Raw genomic sequence first — 22444 nt, 5'->3', positions numbered from 1 at the left:
AATTTCACCTAAAATTTTATTTTAAACCTAATGCTAACCTTAAATTAAGACCAAAAAGCAAATGTTTCTTTTTCCTACATTTTTATGGGCAATTGTGACTTAACTATTGGCTACCAATATACACTTACTAAATATACCTACACTAACACCTACTGTACATGTCAAAATAGTTTAGTCAAGTTTGTCTGACTTATCATAGCTGACTTATTTTTACCCACAACATCATATTTATGTCCACCATGATGGGTTTAACAACAATGAAGTCATTCTGTAACTACAGTATAGGACTCAGACGGAGTGGGGATGGGTAAACACTCCATGTTGAAAGTGTTTCTCTGTGTACGTACCTGAATTTTTTTTTTTAATACATACTGTAAACTGGAGCGTGACAAACCGAGCAGTGTTGCAGTTCTTCACACAAACTGGTGCGCCAGGCACCTACTATCATATCCCGTTCAAAGGCACTTCAATCTTTTGCCTTGCCCCTTCACCTTCTGAATGGCACACATACACAATCCATGTCTCAGTTGTCTCAGAGCATAAAATGCCTTCTTTGACCTGTCTCCTCCCCTTCATCTACACGGATTGAAAGGGATTGAAACAAGTGACATCAATAAGGGATCAGACCAGGTGAAAGCTATGATCCCTTATTGACGTCACATGCTAAATACACTTCAATCAGTGTAGATGAAGGAGGAGACAAGTTAGATTCTTTAGTATACATCACATCTGATCTCACCCTATTCTACATACACCTGACAGCGCTTTATAACCAATATACACTTACTAAATATACCTCCACATACTAACACCTACTGGACACGTCAAAATAGGTATGCCTGACTTTTGACTTATCATCGCTGACTCATGTTTACCCACAACATATTTATGTCCACCATGATGGGTTTAACAACAATGAAGTCATTCTGTAACTACAGTAAAGGACTCAAACGTAGTGAGGTGGGTAAGTGCTCCATGTTGAAATTGTGTTTATTATCTGTGTGTGCGTACCTGAGGGAGTGTATGTCTGTGTAATCTGTATCACCTGTCTCTTCTAGGTGGAGGAAGTGCTTCTGGTGAAGGAGGGTCTGAGGAACCCTGAGGGGACCATGGTCATGGAGGACAACCAGACTACACCTCCTCCTGAACCCACAGAGGAACCAGCTGAGCAGCACAGGACCACACACAGTCTCACTGAGGTGAGCCCACTGTAAACTACTGTCTGAATGGTATTAGGTCAATGCCTGTATCCACAAAGCCTCTCAGATTAGGAGTGCTGATCTAGGATCAGTTTTGGCTTTTAGATCATAATGAATAAGACTATTTGGAAAGATTCTAGATCAACACTCCTACTATTTGTGAATAAGGGCCCAGGTCTTGATTCATTTTGTTTTAAGTGTGGGACCATGCCTTTAACTTCCCTTTAAGGTTTTGTTAATTCAGAGGTAATTTTGTGAACGAGTGCTAACTAGCTTAAAGGCAAACACTGGAAGTCTTCGGGCACAGCTAGCAAGCTAGTTAGCTTTAGTTCGCCAAATTACCTCTTAACTGCCTGCATACTGGACACAGAGACAATAATAATATCCACAAGTTCATCTGATTCATCTCTTTAAAGAGTGTCACGTAATCAAATCAACTAACATGTTTGCATTGTACTCATAGCAATCCCTCATTGCCCAATCAGAAAATGCTCCATAGCAGGGTGCTCATATCAGATTTCTTGATCCAACATCCTCTCACTCTGTATCTCTGACAGTCAGTAGATATGGAGGATGGGAAGCCTGATCTGCTGATAGTCAAAGTGGAGACAATAGAAGATGAACCAGAGAGCATTGATCTGCAGAGTGAACTAAAGATGGGAGAGCAAGGTAAGAGAAACACATATAGCTTACATACAGTAATAGAGCTTGAGTGGAAAGAGTGATGCACCTGGCTATGTTTTCTTCATTCATAAAATGAAACCAATACAACTTATGTTTACATACTAAAACACATATAGTTGAAGTCGGAAGTTTACATACACCTTAGCCAAATACATTTAAACTCAGTTTTTCACAATTCCTGACATTTAATCCAAGTACAAATTCCCTGTCTTAGGTCAGTTAGGATCACCACTTTATTTTAAGAATGTCAAATGTCAGAATAATAGTGGAGAGAATGATTCATTTCAGCTTTTATTTCTTTCATCACATTCCCAGTAGGTCAGAAGTTCACATACACTCAATTAGTATTTGGTAGCATTGCCTTTAAATTGTTTAACTTGGGACAAACGTTTTGGGTAGCCTTTCACAAGCTTCCCACAATAATTTGAGTGAATTTTGGCCCATTCCTCCTGACAGAGCTGGTGTAACTGAGTCAGGTTTCTAGGCCTCCTTGCTCGCACATGCTTTTTCAGTTCTGCCCACAAATTTTCTATAGGATTGAGGTCAGGGCTTTGTAATGGCCACTCCAATACCTTGACTTTGTTGTCCTTAAGCCATTTTGCCACAACTTTGGAAGTATGCTTGGGGTTATTGTCCATTTGGAAGACCCATTTGCGACCAAGCTTTAACTTCCTGATTGATGTCTTGAGATGTTGCTTCAATATATCCACATCATTTTCCTGCCTCTTGATGCCATCTATTTTGTGAAGTGCACCAGTCCCTCTTGCATCCCAGCACCCCCACAACATGATGCTGCCACACCCATGCTTAAAGGTTGGGATGGTGTTCTTCGGCTTGCAAGCCTCACTCTTTTTCTTCTAAACATAACCATGGTCATACAGTTCTATTTTTGTTTCATCAGACCAGAGGACGTTTCTCCAAAAAGTACGATCTTTGTCCCCATGTGCAGTTGCAGACCGTAGTCTAGCATTTTTATGGCGGTTTTGGAGCAGTGGCTTCTTCCTTGCTGAGCGGCCTTTCAGGTTATGTCGATATAGGACTCGTTTTATTTTGGATATAGATTATTTTGTACCGGTTTCTTCCAGCGTCTTCACAAGGTCCTTCGCTGTTGTTCTGGGATTGATTTGCACTTTTCGCACTAACGTACATTCATCTCTAGGAGACAGAATGCGTCTCCTTCCTGAGCAGTATGAAGGCTGCGTGGTCCCATGGTGTTTATACTTGCGTAATATTGTTTGTACAGATGAACGTGGTACCTTCAGGCGTTTTGAAAATTGTTCCCAAGGATGAACCAGAGTTGTACTTGACCAGGTAATTGACTTAAATGCCATATTTAGAGTTCTCTGCCATGTTTGTATATGTCTATTTTGTAACCTTTTCCTGCAGGTGGTTGGCTGGAGCCTAACAAGGGAGACTGGGTGGCTATCTTGGATTCCCAGCCGGGCGCAGCCAAGGACTCAGGGGACCTTATCACTGAGCAGGGCGAGATAGTGGAGGTCAGTGGATGGGACAGAGTCCTCAACTCTGGGCTGGGGAACAACACTGTTAGCCACAACCAGAAACAGACAGTCGAACACAAAACAACAACTGAATTTTTTTTATTTTTTTTATTAAAACAAATGTAATTTCACCTTTATTTAACCAGGTAGGCAAATTGAACAAGTTCTCATTTAGAATTGCGACCTGGCCAAGATAAAGCAAGCAGTTTGACACATACAACAACACAGAGTTACACATGGAGTAAAACAAACATATAGTCAATAATATAGTAGAAAAATAAGTCTATATACAAAGTGAGCAAATGAGGTGAGATAAGGGAGGTAAAGGCAAAAAAGGCCACGGTGGCAAAGTAAATACAATATAGCAAGTAAAACACGAATGGTAGATTATAGTGGAAGAAAGTGCAAAGTAGAAATAGAAATAATGAGGTGCAAAGGAGCTAAATAAATAAATAAATACAGTAGGGGAAGAGGTAATTGTTTGGGCTAAATTATAGATGGGCTATGTACAGGTGCAGTAATCTGTGAGCTGCTCTGAGAGCTGGTGCTTAAAGCTAGTGAGGGAGATAAGTGTTTCCAGTTTTAGAGATTTTTGTAGTTCGTTCCAGTCATTGGCAGCAGAGAACTGGAAGGAGAGGCGGCCGAAGGAGGAATTGGCTTTGGGGGTGACCAGAGAGATATACCTGCTGGAGCGCGTGGTACAGGTGGGTGCTGCTATGTTGACCAGCGAGCTGAGATAAGGGGGAACTTTACCTAGCAGGGTCTTGTAGATGACCTGGAGCCAGTGGGTTTGGCGACGAGTATGACGCGAGGGCCAGCCAACGAGAGCGTACAGGTCGCAGTGGTGGGTAGTATATGGGGCCTCTGGTGACAAAACGGATGGCACTGTGATAGACTGCATCCAATTTATTGAGTAGGGTATTGGAGGCTATTTTGTAAATGACATCGCCGAAGTCGAGGATCGGTAGGATGGTCAGTTTTACGAGGGTATGTTTGGCAGCATGAGTGAAAGATGCTTTGTTGCAAAATAGGAAGCCAATTCTATATTTAACTTTGGATTGGAGATGTTTGATGTGAGTCTGGAAGGAGAGTTTACAGTCTAACCAGACACCTAGGTATTTGTAGTTGTCCACATATTCTAAGTCAGAACCGTCCAGAGTAGTGATGCTGGACAGGCAGGCAGGTGCGGGCAGCGATTGGTTGAAGAGCATGCATTTAGTTTTACTTGTATTTAAGAGCAGTTGGAGGCCACGGAAGGAGAGTTGTATGGCATTGAAGCTCGTCTGGAGGGTAGTTAGCACAGTGTCCAAAGAAGGGCCAGAAGTATACAGAATGGTGTCGTCTGCGTAGAGGTGGATCAGAGACTCACCAGCAGCAAGAGCGACATCATTGATGTATACAGGGAAAAGAGTCAGCCCAAGAATTGAATCCTGTGGCACCCCCATAGACTGCCAGAGGCCCGGACAACAGGCCATCCGATTTGACACACTGAACTCTATCAGAGAAGTAGTTGGTGAACCAGGCGAGGCAATCATTTGAGAACCCAAGGCTATTGAGTCTGCCGATGAGGATGTGGTGATTGACAGAGTCGAAAGCCTTGGCCAGGTCAATGAATACGGCTGCACAGTATTGTTTCTTATCGATGGTGGTTAAGATATCGTTTAGGACCTTGAGCGTGGCTGAGGAGCACCCATGACCAGCTCTGAAACCAGATTGCATAGCGGAGAAGGTACGGTGGGATTCGAAATGGTCGGTAATCTGTTTCTTGACTTGGCTTTCGAAGACTTTAGAGAGGCAGTGTAGGATAGATATAGGTCTGTAGCAGTTTGGGTCAAGAGTGTGTCCCCCTTTGAAGAGGGGGATGACCACAGCTGCTTTCCAATCTTTGGGAATCTCAGACGACACGAAAGAGAGATTGAAGAGGCTAGTAATAGGGGTTGCAACAATTTCGGCAGATAATTTTAGAAAGAAAGGGTCCAGATTGTCTAGCCCGGCTGATTTGTAGGGGTCCAGATTTTGCAGCTCTTTCAGAACAGCTGACTGGATTTGGGAGAAGGAGAAATGGGGATGGCTTGGACGAGTTGCTGTGGGGGGTGCAGTGCTGTTGACCGGGGTAGGGGTAGCCAGGTGGAAAGCATGGCCAGCCATAGAAAAATGCTTATTGAAATTCTCAATTATAGTGGGTTTATTGGTGGTGACAGAGTTTCCTATCCTCAGTGCAGTGGGCAGCTGGGAGGAGATGCTCTTATTCTCCAAGGACTTTAGTGTCCCAGAACTTAGTCTCCATGACAACAGACTGACTGAGCCCCAAATGAAAAGACTACAGTTTACTATAGAATACTAAAATACTTAGTATAGAATTCTGTAGTAAACTGTAGTATACTGTAGAATACTATATTACACATTAGTATCCTCAATCATGAGGTGCTTACTATAGAATGTTGTAGTAAATACTCCAGTATTTTCCCACCCAAAAAACACTAATGCCTGCAAAAACACTACAGTCCGCAAAAACACTACAGTTTTGTAATTCTAGTACAGTGCCTTCAGAAAGTACTCACACCCCTTGACTTTTTCCATATTTTGTTGTTATAGCTTGAATTAAAAATGTATTACATTTAGATTCAGTCACTGATCTACACACAATAATACCCCATAATGTCAAAGTGGAATGATGTTTTTATACATTTTTACATGTATAAAAAGTGGCGCAGCAGTCTAAGGTACTGCATTGCAGTGCTAGAGGCGTCTCTACAGATCCAGGATCGATCCTGGGGGCTGTGTCGCAGTCAGACGCGACCGGGAGACCCATGAGGTGGCGCACATTTGGCCCAGCGTCGTCCGGGTAAGGGGAGGGTTTGGCCGGCTGGGATGTCTTTGTCCAATCACGCTCAAGCGACTCCTCTATGTGGCGGCCGGGTGCATTCACGGTCACCTCGGTCGCCAGCTGTATGGTGTTTCCTCCGACACATTGGTGCAGCTGGCTTCCGGGATTAAGCGAGCAGTGTGTCAAGAAGCAGTGCGGTTTGGCGGGGTCGTGTTTTGGAGGACGCATGGCTCTCTACTTTTGCCTCTCCAGAGTCCGCACGGGAGTTGCAGCGATGGGACAAGACTGTAACTATCAATTGGATATCACGAAAATTGGGGAGAAAAAGGGGTAAAAAGTACCCCCCCACAAAAAAATTCTAATATAAAAGCTGAAATGTTTTGAATCAGTAAGTATTCTCAACCCCTTTGTTATGGCAAGTCTAAATAAGTTCAGGAGTAAACATTTGCTTAACAAGTCACATAATAAGTTGCATGGACTCACTCTGTGTGTAATAATAGTGTTTAACATGATTTTTGAATGACTACTTCATCTCTGTACTCCACACATACAATTATCTGTAAGGTCCCTCAGTCGAGCAGTGAATTTCAAACACAAATTCATCCTCAAAGACCAGGGAGGTTTTCCAATGCCTCGCAAAGAAGGGCACCTATTGGTAGATGGGTAAAAAATAACAAAAGCAGACAATGAATATCCCTTTTGATGGTGTATCAATACACCCAGTCACTACAAAGATACAGACGTCCTTCCTAACTCAGTTGCCGGAGAGGAAGGAAACCGCTCAGGGATTTCACCATTAGGCCAATGGTGACTTTAAAACAGTTAATGATTTTAATGGCTATGATAGGAGAAAACTGAGGATGTATCAACAAGATTGTAGTTACTCCACAATACTAACTTAAATGAAAGAGTGAAAAGAAGGAAGCCTGTACAGAATAAATAATATTCCAAAACATGCATCCTATTTGCAACAAGACACTAAAGTAAAACTGCAAAGAATGTGGCAAAGAAATTCACTTTATGTCCTCAATACAAAGTGTTATGTTTGATGCAAATCTAACACAACACATTACTGAGTATCACTCTAAATATTTTCAAGCATGGTGGTGGCTGCATCATGTTATAGGTATGCTTGTCATCCGCAAAGACTAGAGAGTTTTTTGGGATAAAAAGAAACAGAATAGAGGTAAGCACATGGAAAAAAACTAGAGAATGTAAAAAAAAAAAGTTTTTGATTTGTCATTATAGGGAATTGTTGTGTAGGTTGATGAGGGGGAAAAAAACGATTTAATAAATGTTAGAAAAAGGCTGAAACCTAACTAAATGTGAAAAAAGTCAAGGAATATGAATACTTTCCGAAGGCACTGTGTTCCCTACAGGTTATCGAAAAGAGCAGAAGCTCTTAACTATCCGTTCAGACCCCAGTTCTACTTACCTACACGTCAAAGATAATAAAACAAAAACACTATAGTAAATGCTAGTAATATCAGCAAAAACACTACCGTAAATACTACAGTCCACAAAAAAACACTAGTGTAAATACTACAGTATACAACAGTCTGCAAAAGCACTACATTCATTACTATAGTTTATACTACAGTTATTTTACTACAGTGTTTATATAGTAAGGGAATACCCCTATGAAATGTACAAAAATAAATGGCAAAATATTGGCATTGGACGAAACATATACACAATCGCAAATACCACTCAAATGGACGGCAGATCATCCAAACCTTATAGCAAGTGGCATATGGCAAATGCCAAGTGTCATACAACAAAAATCCCAAAGATGGCGATCGCGCTCCACCGTAGATTTTCATATTGCAAATGGACACAAAGTCAAGACCCAAGGGTCAAATTTTGAAAATGTAAAAAAAATAATCTAAAATACAACCACCTCTAAAAAAAAAAAAATTGCTTTCTGGACCTTTTTTTGTCAATTATACATATAACAACCGTGTGAACATACCTTTGTCTTATTTTATTGAGTTTGTCCATAACACCTATGTTTTGTCCTTTTGCATTATATAATCATAGGAAGTCAAAAGTCAGTAAACCATGTCCAAATGGCATAAGAAATGTCCAAATACCATACATAAGTATTGAAAGTACCAAATCAGGATGTTATGTCCATTTGCCATCTTTGATCATAGGAAGTCGGTTTCCAAACCCAAAAGTCAGTGAACAATGTCCAAATGGCATAAGAAATGTCCAAATGGCATTTATACTGACCAAATGATATATCACTATGTCCATTTGCAATGTCTTTCAATGGGCATTTACCATCACAAATTTCACATGCTCAAATATACTGCAGAAATACCGAATTGACTGGCCCGTTGAACTCGGGATGGCCGGGCAGTGATAGTGGTTCCTCTCCATCGCTCGTTGGTGTTCATTTCAGCATGTCAATTTGGTGATGGTTCATCATTGTTTAAACTTATTGCAAATGTACAAAAGTCAGCCAGCAAATCAGCGTCCATCAGTCAATAAGATATCATTCTGACACCAAACTGATACAAACTGACACCAAACCCACTTTGTCCAACTCGTTTAGAAGCCAACTATCACATATTTCAGAGCAGGCCCAAAATTCACAGCGCCTTCTGTTTAAACCATAATAAAAACATAAAACACGTAGTTACGTTCTAGCTTCGGGTTCAGTTCCGACATTATGTTTAGGCCTAGCTGAGGCGACCCCCGAATCATGAGTTTCGGCTCCATAGGTCATTCGGAGCCTGACCAACGACCTTAATTAGTGCTGAAAATTCACTTATTTCGGGTTTTGCTACGGGGTCCCTGAAGGAGCTACCGGACAGAAACGTTAGGGTCCGTCTCTATGAGCCGAGGCGGTTTCAATGCATCTAGTCTTGTGAGTTTGGGACTTTTCTAAATGTCGTCATTTACGCGATGGTCAAAATGAATTGAAGTCATTGCAAATTTACGAGGCTGTTTCTCGGCCTGAGAACCTTCTAGAGCCACATAACTCACCGTGAACTATCGACTTAAGCTCAAGAACATTTATTTAAAGTTTCAGAGCTCTAGGTCTGACGGTTCTTTGATGGTTCTAACGCAGGTAACTATTGCAGGCTCTGTGTGTCTGTAAGCCTCACACTGTGTCACTCCCCATTGACTGTGTGTGTGTGTGAGTTCAGAAAATCACAGAAATCACGTAGAGCTCCGAAACCTGCCTTAACGGATTCGTCTGAACATGCCGCAACTGGATCTGTAACCTTTTGGGGGGAAAAACTAATTTCTTTAACCATCACCCATTGTACGATTTCTCGTAAATTACGATAGATAAATGTCTGGTTATTTTTTTCCTTAGTCCGTAGGTTCATATACTTTGACGTGAAGCGGTCAAATTAGCGCTCTGTCATTTTTTACCTTTAATCCCAGAAAATGGGCCTTAACTCAAAATCGTTGAGGCCTTGACGACGACTTGTTTCTGGGCTAGAAGCCCATTTGGCCAAACCCGTGCTCACCAAGTTTCTTCTTCAAAGTCTTTTCCGTGATGCTTAGTCCATTTCCAATAAGCAGCCAGTCGCCATCTGGTGGAATTTTCCAGAACAGCGGAAAAACGACACATTTTTTAAAAAATATATAAAAAGGGAACCAAATGTCCGAGACACTTCATTTGATGGCTTCCCGGAAGATCTGGCCCTGGGGCACGACCCAAGACAGTCAGCCTATTTTAATAACACTCGCGGACGTCTAGTAAGGGACCGTACATTTGCAATATGGAGATCCTCATCAATCATAGGGGAAATGCCAAAAAGTGCCCTTCATGTATGGAAATACTACAGTAAAGTCTGCAAAAACACTACAGTGAATACTATAGTATTTATACCATACTATAGTACTTTTTCATGTGGGCGACCAGAGTGAGGTGTAGATTTGGTCCGCGATGATGGGGAGGTGTCCGTATGCAGCTGGAGAGAACAGCGACAGACTCGGCTAGCGATGACCCGTCCTGCTCCTATAGTTGTGATTGAGAGACTGATGGCGCCTCAGGTTAACAGGTGTTGCCTTCAGCCTGCCTTCTATAGGATCAATCAACTGGAACATGGACCCTGCAACAACACACACTCCCCGGCCTTCGTCCTCCTCACACTCTCCTAATGTTAATCCAGACCTCAGACAATGCCAGCGCCTCAACACAAAATGGCTACACAAGCCCATTGACAAATGACAGTAGTAGAGATAGAATCAGTAAAGGAGGCAGTGCCAAAGAGAAGTGCTTCCCGTGTTCATTCTGTGGGAAAGCCTTCAGTTTGCCCAAACAGGTGGCGATCCACCAGAATGCACACTGGGGAGAACTGTTCAGCTGCCACCTGTGCGGGGCCAGTTTCTCTGACTCATTCAACCTGAAGAGGCACCAGAGTCCACATGGGAGAAATCCTACAGCTGCCCAAGTCTGAGAAGAGGTTCTCCCACCAGCACCAGCTGAATATGGACCAGAAGGTCCACACTAGGTCCACACTAGAGAGAGACAGTTTGCCTGTACTCACTGCAGGAAGAGGTTCTCAGAGAGGAGCTGCCTCAGGATTAGGGTTGCACATTTTGGGGAATATTCAGAGGTGGAAACTTTCCATGGGAATTAATGTGAAAATATGGGAATTAACTGAAATGTATGCAAATTAATATTAATACAATTTAAATGTGGATGTTTTTGGCATTGGATATATTTACCATATCATATGGAGACATAAACCTTTTACCTTATAATAAGTAGGCATAATTGCAAATAGAAATAAAAACGATTTAGTTACGTATTGAACTTAAATTGAGTTGACTCTTCACATGGGATGATATCACTGAACAACAAAAGAAAGGGAATATTGTATGATCCCCAATGACCCATCGTATCTCCCAAAAACGTTTTCAACATACATCTGTAAAATGATAGACTAGAAACTAAAGCTTTGTCTGTCTTCCTCTCAGGCTTCCATGTCTTCTCCCTGGACCTCCTCAATGTCCACCTCTTGAACATCATACTCTAAGGCCTCATCTTCACTGTCACTTTCCAACCTTGTTGAGGATGGCTCGTTATCAGGCTCAAAAAGCCTCAAATTTGCCCGGATGGCCACCAATTTTTCAACCCTTGAATTGATCTGCCTGTTGCGTGCTTTGATGTGTGTGTTCCCAAACAAGAACCAGTTGCGCTCTGAGGTGGCTGATGTTGGTGGGATTTGGAGGATGATGTAGGCAACAGGGGAAAGAGCCTCAGATCCACAAAGTCCCTTCCACCAGGTGGCTGATGAGATATGTTGGCACGACTGCCATATTGCATCTCCATTCTAAAGCCCTTGCTTGGAAGTGTACATCACCAGACTGCCAAGAACCTTGCCCTCATCCAGGCCAAGGTGGCGAGACACGGTAGTGATGACACCATAGGGCTTGTTGATCTCTGCACCAGACAGAATGCTCTTGCCAGCATACTTGGGGTCCAACATGTACGCTGTGGCGTGTATGGGCTTCAGGCAGAAGTCTTCATGCTTTTTGATGCATTTCAGAACTGCAGTTTCCTCTGCTTGGAGCAACAGTGAAGTGGGCATGGCAGTACAGATTTCTCTCTTACATCGGCAAGCAGAGTCTGAACATCAGACAGGATGGCATTGTCTCCCTCAATCCTTGAAATGGCTTCTGCTATAGGTTTCAGGAGTTTCAGGCTGCTTACCACTCTCTCCCAAAATACTTGATGGGGCTGTCCATATCAGCAGACTGTGATATGGCCATTTCTTGGAGAGACCCCTTCCCGTCCAGGAGACTGTCAAACATGATGACAACACCATCCCAATGGGCATTGCTGGGCAGCTTCAATGTGGTGCTCTTATTCTTCTCACTTTTCTTGGTGAGGTAGATTGCTGCTATAATTGATGACCCTTCACATACCTAACCATTTCCTTGGCTCTCTTGTAGAGTGTATCCATTGTTTTCAGTGCCATGATGTCCTTGAAGAGCAGATTCAATGTATGAGCAGCACAGTCAATGGGTGTGAATGTGAGGGTAGGAGTGAGGGTAGGACTCCTCCACTTTAGACCAAGCAGCCTTCATGTTCGCAGCATTGTGTCACCAGATCAAATAGCTTCCGTGGTCCAAAGTCGTTGATGACTGCCTTCAGCTCATCTGCAATGTAGAGACCGGTGTGTCTGTTGTCCCTTGTGTCTGTGCTCTTGTAGAATACTGGTTGAGGGGCGGAGATGTAGTTAATTATTCCTTGCCCACGAACATTCGACCACCCATCAGAGATGATTGCAATACAGTCTCTTTCTCTATGATTTTCTTGACCTTCACTTGAACTCTGTTGAACTCTGCATCCAGCAAATGAGTAGATAAAGCATGTCTGGTTGGAGGGGTGTATGCTGGGAAAAGAACATTCAGAAATGTATCAGTTGCATACACAGCTCGAGCAAGACATTCATCTGCATTTCCATGACTACATTCCTCCATTGAATCAAAAAAACTTCTGATTCCAGGAGGACCATGAGCTGTTGCTATCGATAAGGTGTCTGATTCATCATTTTCACCTTGAATAGAAGTAGAGGGACTTTTGTCAGAGGTTGCTTGTTGTGAGCGCTGAGGGAACTTTATGCACTTGGCCAGAGGATTCTGCATCTTTGTTGCATTCTTCACATATCATTTGGCACAGTATCTTCTACATTGGTTGCAGTGCAATGTCTCCACACATCAGATAGTGCCTGTGGCATTTTCCTGTAAAGATTAGAAAAAATGAGTGAAAACCCCAAATACAATTCCATGTACAGATAAATAGTTAAGCAGTTAGATTAAACAACTCCTTTGTAATATAAATGTTTTAAAATGAAACATGTATGGAAACAGGTGAATTAACACTCAGTTAGCAGGCTCAAGCAAGATGAAACCCACATGGTAGCAAAAACTAACTAGCAGAAATTGTTAACAAGTTAGAAATGATTTAAACACACTTTGCTGTAGGCTACTATTTACTAGTTAACAAAAAAATTATCTATGTCATATAAAATATATTCACCCCACCCAGTATTGTAATCAAAACTTACCAGAAAGCATGTAGTCCTTGGCTCAGACAGTGTAGTAGCGTGGGCTCAATAGCGTCTCAGTGTGCAAGATCTTGAGAATCAGCTGTACATGTGATTGAAGAATACACTGTGCATGCAGAGGGTTGCAATTCCATTGAATTGGGGATAGTTTAACCAAAAGATGCCACAAGACCTAGAATTACCTTGCGTATCCCACAAAAAAGGTTCACTGTTATAAGCTAACTTATTTGATGAATTTAAGCAAAATTCCCCAAATTCCAGGGCTTAACTTCCCATGGACAATTTCCGGAAAAATTCAGGAAATTTACCAGAAGGTTTCCCGACCCTTTGCAACCCTACTCAGGATACACCACAAGAAAATGCACACGGCCCATGTATAGTGACATGTAATGTAGTACTAGTTTGTTTGGAGTTAATTCTGTTGTTTTAGATGTAGTGGGGAACTGGATGATGTGAACTGAGGAAAGAATTAGTATCATGAGGCAGAGTAGAAGGAATGGTGATGGTTGGTGTGATGTCTGTAAAAATGCTTCACTGATGAAAAGTGACAATCTGTGTCCCTATAGGTTTATATTTTAAAATGGGGAAATGATCGTGCCTTAAAGGCTCAGTGCAATCAAAAACATGAGAGATTTAGATGTATTTTCTCATTGATGTTAGAATAATACTGTGCAATTGTGAAAATTATAACACCCTTTTAGTGTAAGAGCTGTTTGAAAAGCCCACCTGAAATGTCTGCCTGTTTTGTCCCTGCCTCGTGGCACACTAGTTAATAGACCAATAAGATAGTTCCAACCCTCTCTGCCAATAACAGTTAGTTTGAGTTTTCCCCTCTCCACTCAGACCACTCCCAGACAGTCCCAGCTAAATTCTTCCTTGAGAAATTGCTCTTTGCTAAGAAGCTATTTTTGTTTCTTTTTTACCATTTAAATTGAAAAAAGTCACACTAAGGTGCTTAATTGTTACTCAGAAATGATTAGATATGGAGATAAAAACGGCTGCATTGGCTCTTTAATTCATGTTTACTTTACATAATGTAGTGAAGCTGTGTGTAATGTAATGTTGAACCTTTTCCAAGGTATTCTAAAATTAACTTTATCAAAGCGAAGGTAGCAGATTTGTTGCCATAGTGAGAAGTTATTCTAAAATAAGTGCTGTAACATTATTTGAGCGTATGACCATTTTGTTGAAGTTAAATACAAAATTGACTCTGTACTGACTTGGTTATTTTTGTATCATTGCAGGGACTGAGTTTCCCTTATCTCAGTCTAACCAAAATATACTTAATTCTTGAATCAACACGTGGACATAAAAAATAAAAAAAACTCCAATGGCTCCACATTGTTAGGTACTTGAATCACAGTGTTAGAGGCTTGACTGGTTAACAGTTTATAATATCATGTTTCTGTGTGTACAGCAAAGAGTTTCTTATATAAACCTTTATGCTTTTCTGTTCAATTTGTCTTCACAGTCTGCATTCCATGAAGACCAGCTGATGTCCGGTGTTGCTGACGGGAGAGACTGGACCTCTGCAGCGGCTGGTCACAAACCCTGGCCATGGATCAGGACTCTGAATCAGGAGCCGTCACTCTTCCTTCCCGAGTCACAACTAGGACCCAACCGTGAGGGACAGAGACTCCACCACCACACAGAACACAACCAGTGGACAGGTGGACTGAACAACCCCAGTCCTGGTGGTCATCAGAGAGGCAGAGACTCCAGTCTGCAGCCCAGACCCTTATCTTCACAGTCTCAGTGCAGGGATGAAGCAGGGCCTGGGGCTGATAGAGATAGACCCTCCTGTTCCTATGATACAAACACCACAGTATCCATGATGAAAAGATCCGGTCACCCTGGGGTTCAGCCTTCACAGAGCGTGGTGGGAGATGCTCCTGGTGGTAGTCTTTCAGGAAGTCTGTCTTCTTTGGGGTCTCGTCTAATGCCTGCTGACTGGGTTCATAGAAGGTCTGAGTCTGGACCTGGGGCTAGCCTTCCTCAGCTACCTCATGGTTACCCCACCAATACAGACAGGGTCAGGATGGACGTTCACCACGAGAAGTACCTAGCCTATAACACAGCACACAATCCCAACAACACTCAAACAATGGCTAGAGGTCAAGGAGGGAGCTCAAAGACTAACCACCTGAGGGTGGTCACTCCTGCTTCTACCTCCTCTGGTGTCATTGGGTCACAACGTGTAAGGCCGACCATTAGGACAGATGCCGACAAGCCGTACGCCTGCCTCACGTGTGGGAAGCGCTTTGCTGAGGCGAACTATGTGAAGAAGCACCAGACTGTTCACACCAAGGAGAGGCCCTTCAAGTGTAAGCTGTGTTACAAGAGCTTCTCCTTCCAGAATAACCTTATCAGACATAGGAGTGTCCACAATGGGAAGAAATCGTAGAAGTGTGTGAGATGTACGCAGGGGATATCTGGGAACCATTCTTTAGTTGACAAACACTACATGACCAAAGCTATGTGGACACCCCTTCAAATTAGTGGATTCGGCTATTTCAGCCACACCTATTACTGACAGGTGTATACAATCGAGCACACAGCCATGCAATTGCCATAGACAAACATTGGCAGTAGAATGGCCTGTACTGAAGAGCTCAGGGACTTTCAACGTGGCACCATCATAGGATGCCTTTCCAACAAGTCAGTTCATAAAATTTCTGCCCTGCTAGAGCTGCTCCAGTCAACTGTAAGTGCTGTTATTGTGAAGTGGAAACGTTTAGGAGCAACAACGGCTCAGCCATGACGTGGTAGGCCACACAAGCTCAGAAAACGGGAGCGGTGAGTGCTGAAGCCTGTAGCACATAAATTGTCGGTCCTTGGTTGCAACACTCACTACGAGTTCCAAACTGCCTCTGGAAGGAACGTCAGCACAAATACTGTTCATCGGGAGCTCCATGAAATGGGATTCCATGGCTGAGCAGCCACACACAAGCCTAAGATCACTATGCGCAATGCCAAGCGTCAGCTGGAGTGGTGTAAAGCTCGCCAACATTGGACTCTAGAGCAGTGGAAACGCGTTCTCTGGCGTGATGAATCACGCTTCACCATCTGGCAGTCCAATGGATGAATCTGGGTTTGGCGGATGCAGGGAGAATGCTACCTGCCCAAATGCATAGTGCCAACTGTAAAGTTTGGTGGAGGAGGAATAATTGTCTGGTGCTGATGATTCTGTGCTTCCAACTTTGGCAACAGTTTGGGGAAGGCCCTTTCCTGTTTCAGCATGACAATGCCCCTCTTCACAAAGCGAGGTCCATACAGAAATGGTTAGTCAAGATCGGTGTGGAAGAACTTGACTGGCCTGCACAGAGCCCTGATCTCAACCCCATCGAACACCTTCGGGCTGAATTGGAACGCAGACTGCGAGCCAGGCCTAATCGCCCAACATCGGTGCTGGACCTCACTAATGCTTTTGTGACTGAATGGAAGCAAAACCCTGCAGAAATGTTCCAACATGTGGTCGAAAAGCCTTCCCTGAAGAGTGGAGGCAGTTATATCAGCAAAGTGGGGACCAACTCCATATTAATGCCCATGATTTTGGAATGCAATGTTCGACGAGCAGGAGTCCACATACTTTTGGTCATGTAGTGTATTATAGTTTTGTGAAGTGTATTGGGGTAAGATTTTTTTTTTTTTGATTACCAGGTCCATCGTTTGAGCATCTGGGTACGCTCATATTCTTATATGTAAGAGCGTCTGCTAAATGACGTAAATGTAAAATACAGACTTGTTGTTTGGTGTGCTGGCATAGCCTAAACACGGTCATGTTATTATATTCATACACTGAATTTGGTTTTGCCTATGTTCAGTTCATAACAAACATTTTGCACAGGCACAATCTTTCCACTATTTTGGATTTGAGTTTTCTCCCGGGTCCCTAAAACTCCTTGCTCCGCGAGCGAAGCTGAACTCGAAAAGACAACTTTACCGATGTTAACTATATTAGCCTAGGCTAACAGTGATGTATTCATTCGATTTATGCCATTATTCTGGTGAGTACTGTTTTATTTAGTCTAAGGCAACAAGTTATGGCAAGAGAAGCTCCATGTATCTAACTAGACAAGCAGATGAAAACATCACACAACACCCATGACTGAGCCTGGCAGACCGCGAAAAAAAACAACATTAAACGGCGTAAGATTTTACATGCCACTGTATCCCGTCAAAAATCAACATAACCCATAGCCGGATTTCTCATAATCGGGATACGAGTTCATCCGGGATATTGTACGGGACGTGATGTTTATATGCCTCAACTCAAAAACATAATACTTGAGTATCTTCAAAAATAACGGGATATTAGTGCGCATGTAAATGTTTGGCGATAAATGGAACTATTTCGAGTAGAAGAAATATGAGACACATATGGATAACCATGGTAGTAATTGAAAGGGAACACTGGAGATTATGGGGAAATGCAGACGAAAGGTAAGGACACAACGGTTACCTGGCAAGACGGAATCCAAACATTACACTGGATTTTATGTGCATTTTACATTTATTGTACTTTCAGCAGCATCTGTCTAATGAAATCTTATCACTAAAGGAAAGAGCTTTCAATTATTAAATGCATATTTTTATTGCTTTGTCATTGAGCAACTTAAGCTTTACGCAATCCAAAAACGGTTCATTATAGATCGCAATCTGGGTCAGGTGGGCATCATTGGAAAGCTTATCCTATTGCCAAAAATGCCTAGGTAAATTATAAAATAATGTAGGCTTTTCATAAGGCTTAACACAAGGCCTGGTGAACAGTGGCGGTTCTAGACCATTTCAACTGGGGGGGGGGGGGGGCAAGCTGGGGCCAGTTGTACTGTTAGAGGGGCCAGTTATATTAGACGTTATTGTCCTCATCGTTTTCTTCACTGCATTAGCAGGCAAAAGACCATGTTCATAATCATCATCGTTGCCATTGTCTAATAACGGATGTAAAAAAAAGAATGATAGCAAAAATTAGTTATGTAAAAATTATTTCACACTCCACATTTAGGGGGGCCACAAGGGGGTACACAATTGTTGTCACAGGGGCACTGCCTGATTCAACTTGTCAACTAATCATCAAGCCCTCAATAAGTTGAATGAGGTGTGTTGGTCCAGGGCTACATTAAAAATGTGTACTGTTGGGTACTCGAGGACCAGGTTTGGGAAACACTGGTAGTTTACATAAGCAGTACCGTATTTCAAAGAGCAGCGCGCATAGCCTTTTCATTTAGCCACACCCTTTACACTGAAGAGAAAGGGTATTATTGGTTGGCATCATAGTTTAAACGGAAATGAACAGTGGCCAACAACACATTCCACGTTAGCGTTTTTACGGTTATTATTTAGACTTTAATTAACACCATGGGACTCAAAATATGACTTTAACTGCACAGCATCGCATACTTACCCTGGGTATTGTTTAATTCGCGTTGGAGACAGGACTTGGTTGACAGATGTTATCTAGGTAACGCTAGCTAGGTGCTAACGTTAGCTAACAATGGATAACTGTGTGGTTTTTCACACTCAAATAGCCTCAATCTTGGAGGTGCTAGCGAATGCAGCCGTGGCAGACATCTGTAAACTCATAGAAAACGACTATGCAGTGTTTCGTTTGGAAATTTCTCAAAGCCAGAAAGAAAACGGGGCATTGCGGAGGAAACTGCAGCTTTTGGAACTGAAGGTGGCACGGGAGCGCGTCCTCGCCAGTCGTCCCAGTAGTGTCAAGATCCTCGACCAATACAGAGGAATGGCAAGAGGTACATTTTGCATGAGGCTACGGCGCCTTTCGCCATTCATATATACTGTAGCTCAGTGCCTGTCGCCGCGTTCACCTCTGCACATTTGTTCAGATGTTACACAGAATAGGGTCTTGGTCAGTTTTTGAATAGTATGCAATCATTCCCCTGATTACTTAGTTATCTTGCGCAAAGACACTATCATATTCTAACCACTTTTTTTTACTGCATTTCCTATTATTCACTTAGTGAAAACAATGTGATGCATGGAACAATCTAGTGTTCTATAAATAGTATATCAGTAAGTAATGAGAAGTGTTACCTTACATCCGGCCAATTTTAGACAGTATTAAAACTGTAAATAGTGTACAATATACAGTTGAACATTGACAGTATCTAACGACCTATTTTCCCCCAATCACTCTCTCAGGTGATGGAAATCTCACTGGAGGCCACAGGAGCTTTGTGAAGCCAGCGGGGCACCATACATGGAGAGATGACCAACCAATCACTGTTGATGATGAGAGTGGAACCTCAACCCAGCACGTTATCGTGATAGAGGTTAGTTTAATAGTGTTGCATAAAAAATGTGTTACTTTGTAATCAAATGTGGCCTGTTTATTTCAGAAAGGCTCCACTCAGCTATTCACTTGCTTGTGTCCTAATTTATCTGCCAAAGGGGAGCTTGTGTTGTGAGACTTCCCTACGACATTGCTATCCAATTCTACTCATGTACCGGTAATAACGTCCTATTTTTTGGTCAGTCTGCAGATGCAGAGGCTACAGGTCCTGGGGTCAAGCTGGAGAAGACTGAAGGAGAGGTGGAACCACGGCAAAGCAGAGACATCCAGACTGGAGCGCCCCCTGTAGCCACGAAGGACCCCACCATCGCCCCAGCGCCTCTCAAGACCCGACGCAGCATCACAGAGGTCAGTGGAACGCCGAAAGCCGCCTTGAAGTCAGAGACAGACACAGAGACTTTAACTGTAACACACAGGCTCTTACACCCAGGATCCGACCCAGAGAGACTGGTGCCACTGGGCTGTCCTCCTGCTCCCGGATCAGAGTACTTACCGGTATTTCATCAGAGCCAGAGGACGGATCATTCCCATGGTGATGGTGACGCTTTAGACACTGGGGTTGATCTGTCTGGTTCTTACACTACAGAGATGGACCCTGACAACATATCCTTGAGGTTAGAGACACAGACTGATCTGTCTAGAGGGGACTGGAACCAGTACAGTAGTAGTGTATACTCTGAAGGGTGCCTAGATAAGAAAGGGGAGGTTATAGTGGTAGATGAGGTGAAAGTGGAGGGCTACGCTCCTCCCACATGGAATGCAGATAGTCACCTAGGAGACGGACACTTACAGGGCAGAGATTTCTTAGATTACAGGGGAAGTTCAGAGACAAATCAACATTTTGTCACCCACTCCCCTTTACACACGCTGAGGGATCGCGACCCAGTATCTCCGTCGATGGGGCCTCCTGATTCACATGGCCACGTCCTTTTTGATCAGGTATTGAACTCAATCGACAGGGCTAGAGCCCAGGCTCAGGGAGGGGGAGCAACATCAGGCAATAGTAAAGAGAAACGGTTCCTTTGCATGTTCTGTAACAAAGGTTTCAGCTGCCCCCAGAAAGTGGAGATCCACCAGAGGGTCCACACAGGGGAGAAACCCTTCAGCTGTACCCAGTGTTACATGTGCTTCGCCCAGGCTGGTGACCTGAAGAGGCACCAGATGGTCCACACAGGGGAGAAACCTTACAGCTGCCCCCAGTGTGAGAAGAGGTTCTCCCGCCAGCACCAGCTGAAGAGGCACCTGAAGGTCCACACGGGAGAGAGGCCGTTCGCCTGTGCGCACTGCAGGAAGAGGTTCTCAGAGAGGAGCTACCTCAGGATACACCAGGAGAAAAACCATTCTACTCTATAACATAGAAAGTCACCATTCCACTCGATACCATCTGACGTTTAGATCAAACCCTGCATTAAATACAGATGAATTGTAATTGTTGTCAACAGAAAAGACCCACAGATACATTTGGAATAACGAGAGTAACCGATTTCAGTGTTCAATTTTCCTGGGTAGAATATTGCATCCAGTGTGATATACACTGAGTATACAAAACATTAAGAACCTCTGCTCTTTCCATGACATAGACTGACTAGGTGAAGGCTTTGATCCCTTATTGATGTCACTTATTAAATCCACTTCAATCAGTGTAGATGAAGGGGAGGAGACGGGTTAAAGAAAGATTTTTACACCTTGAGACAATTGAGACATGGATTGTGTATGTGGGCCATTCAGAGGGTGAATGGGCAAGATTTAAGAGCCTTTGAACGGGTTATGGTAGTAGGTGCCAGGCGCACCGGTTTATGTTGAGAATTGCACCACTGCTGGGTTTTTCACGATCAACAGTTTCCTGTGTGTATCAATAATGGTCAGACATCCAACCAACTTGACACAACTATGGGAAGCATTGTAGTCAACATGGGCCAGCATCCCTGTGAAATGCTTTTGACACCTTGTAGAGTCCATGCCCTGACTAATTGAGGCTGTTCTGAGGGCAGAAGGGGGGTTGCAACTCAATATTAGGAAGGTGTTCCTAATGTTTGGAATACTCAGTGTATAAGGCATATTTAAGCCTAAAAAGTCTGTTACATATTATGCTTAACTGTGTAGGCTATATAATGTTCACAAATTCCTATTTCATTACTTCTGATAAACTGAAAAAGATTTTATAGTTAATCAAGTTCATCCAGATGTTTAGTTGAGACATTACATTTGACATTTTAGTAATTTACCTGGGGTGCCAGGACCGAGAAGAGCTTTGACTGGGCTGAGCTTGAGCTGACCTACCTGTAGGTTGGACGGCCAAGAGACCAGAGGTGGCAGAACGGAGTGCTCGGGTTGGGGTGTAGGGTTTGAGCATAGCCTGAAGGTAGGGAGGGGCGGTTCCCCTTGCTGCGCCGAAAGCAAGCATCTTGGTCTTATAGCGGATGTGAGCTTTGATTTAAAGCCAGTGGAGTGTGCGGAGGAGCGGGGTGAAATGGGAGAACTTAGGAAGGTTCAATACCAAACCAACTCTCTAATAGAGAGTTGCAGTAGTCTAGACTGGAGATGAAAAGAGCCTGGATTAGGACCTGCGACGCTTCCTGTGTGAGGAAGGGTCATACTCTACGGATGTTGTAGACTATGAACCTGCAGGAGCGAGTCACTGCTTTGATGTTTGCAGAGAATGACAGGGTGTTGTCCAGGGTCACGCCAAGGTTCTTTGCACTCTGGGAGGGGGACACCGTGGAGTTATCATCCATGATGGAGAGGTCTTGGAGCAGGCAAGCTTTTCCAGAGGGGAAGAGAGGTCTTGTCGAGGTTGTGGGCCAACATCCAAGCTGAGATGTCTGCCAGGTACGCAGAGAGACGTGTGGTTTTCATATGGTGCAATTAACTCTTGTTTA

The 22444-nt window shown here is 43.2% G+C and overlaps 1 protein-coding gene across 6 annotated transcripts in view; it reads left to right on the top strand.

Moving 5' to 3' along the window:
- The window catches only part of LOC106602498 (uncharacterized), a 32453-nt gene that overhangs the window by 6996 nt on the left and 3013 nt on the right, over window positions 1–22444 (top strand). For 4 of the 6 annotated variants that reach the window (XM_045717521.1, XM_045717520.1, XM_045717522.1 and 1 more), the window contains exons 4-9: window positions 1059–1199; window positions 1757–1868; window positions 3270–3379; window positions 14724–15576; window positions 19415–19545; window positions 19749–22394. In XM_045717521.1, the coding sequence (XP_045573477.1) occupies window positions 1059–1199; window positions 1757–1868; window positions 3270–3379; window positions 14724–15576; window positions 19415–19545; window positions 19749–20918 (2517 nt within the window). In that variant the 3' untranslated portion in view covers window positions 20919–22394. The remainder of the gene's footprint in view (window positions 1–1058; window positions 1200–1756; window positions 1869–3269; window positions 3380–14723; window positions 15577–19414; window positions 19546–19748; window positions 22395–22444) is intronic. The other 2 variants (XM_045717524.1, XM_045717523.1) reach the window with 1 other exon arrangement.

This window comes from Salmo salar, chromosome ssa04 (genome assembly GCF_905237065.1).
Source record: "Salmo salar chromosome ssa04, Ssal_v3.1, whole genome shotgun sequence".
Classification (NCBI taxonomy): domain Eukaryota; kingdom Metazoa; phylum Chordata; class Actinopteri; order Salmoniformes; family Salmonidae; genus Salmo; species Salmo salar.
Note: the sequence above shows the minus strand (reverse complement) of the source record. Positions and strands in the feature narration are given on the sequence as shown.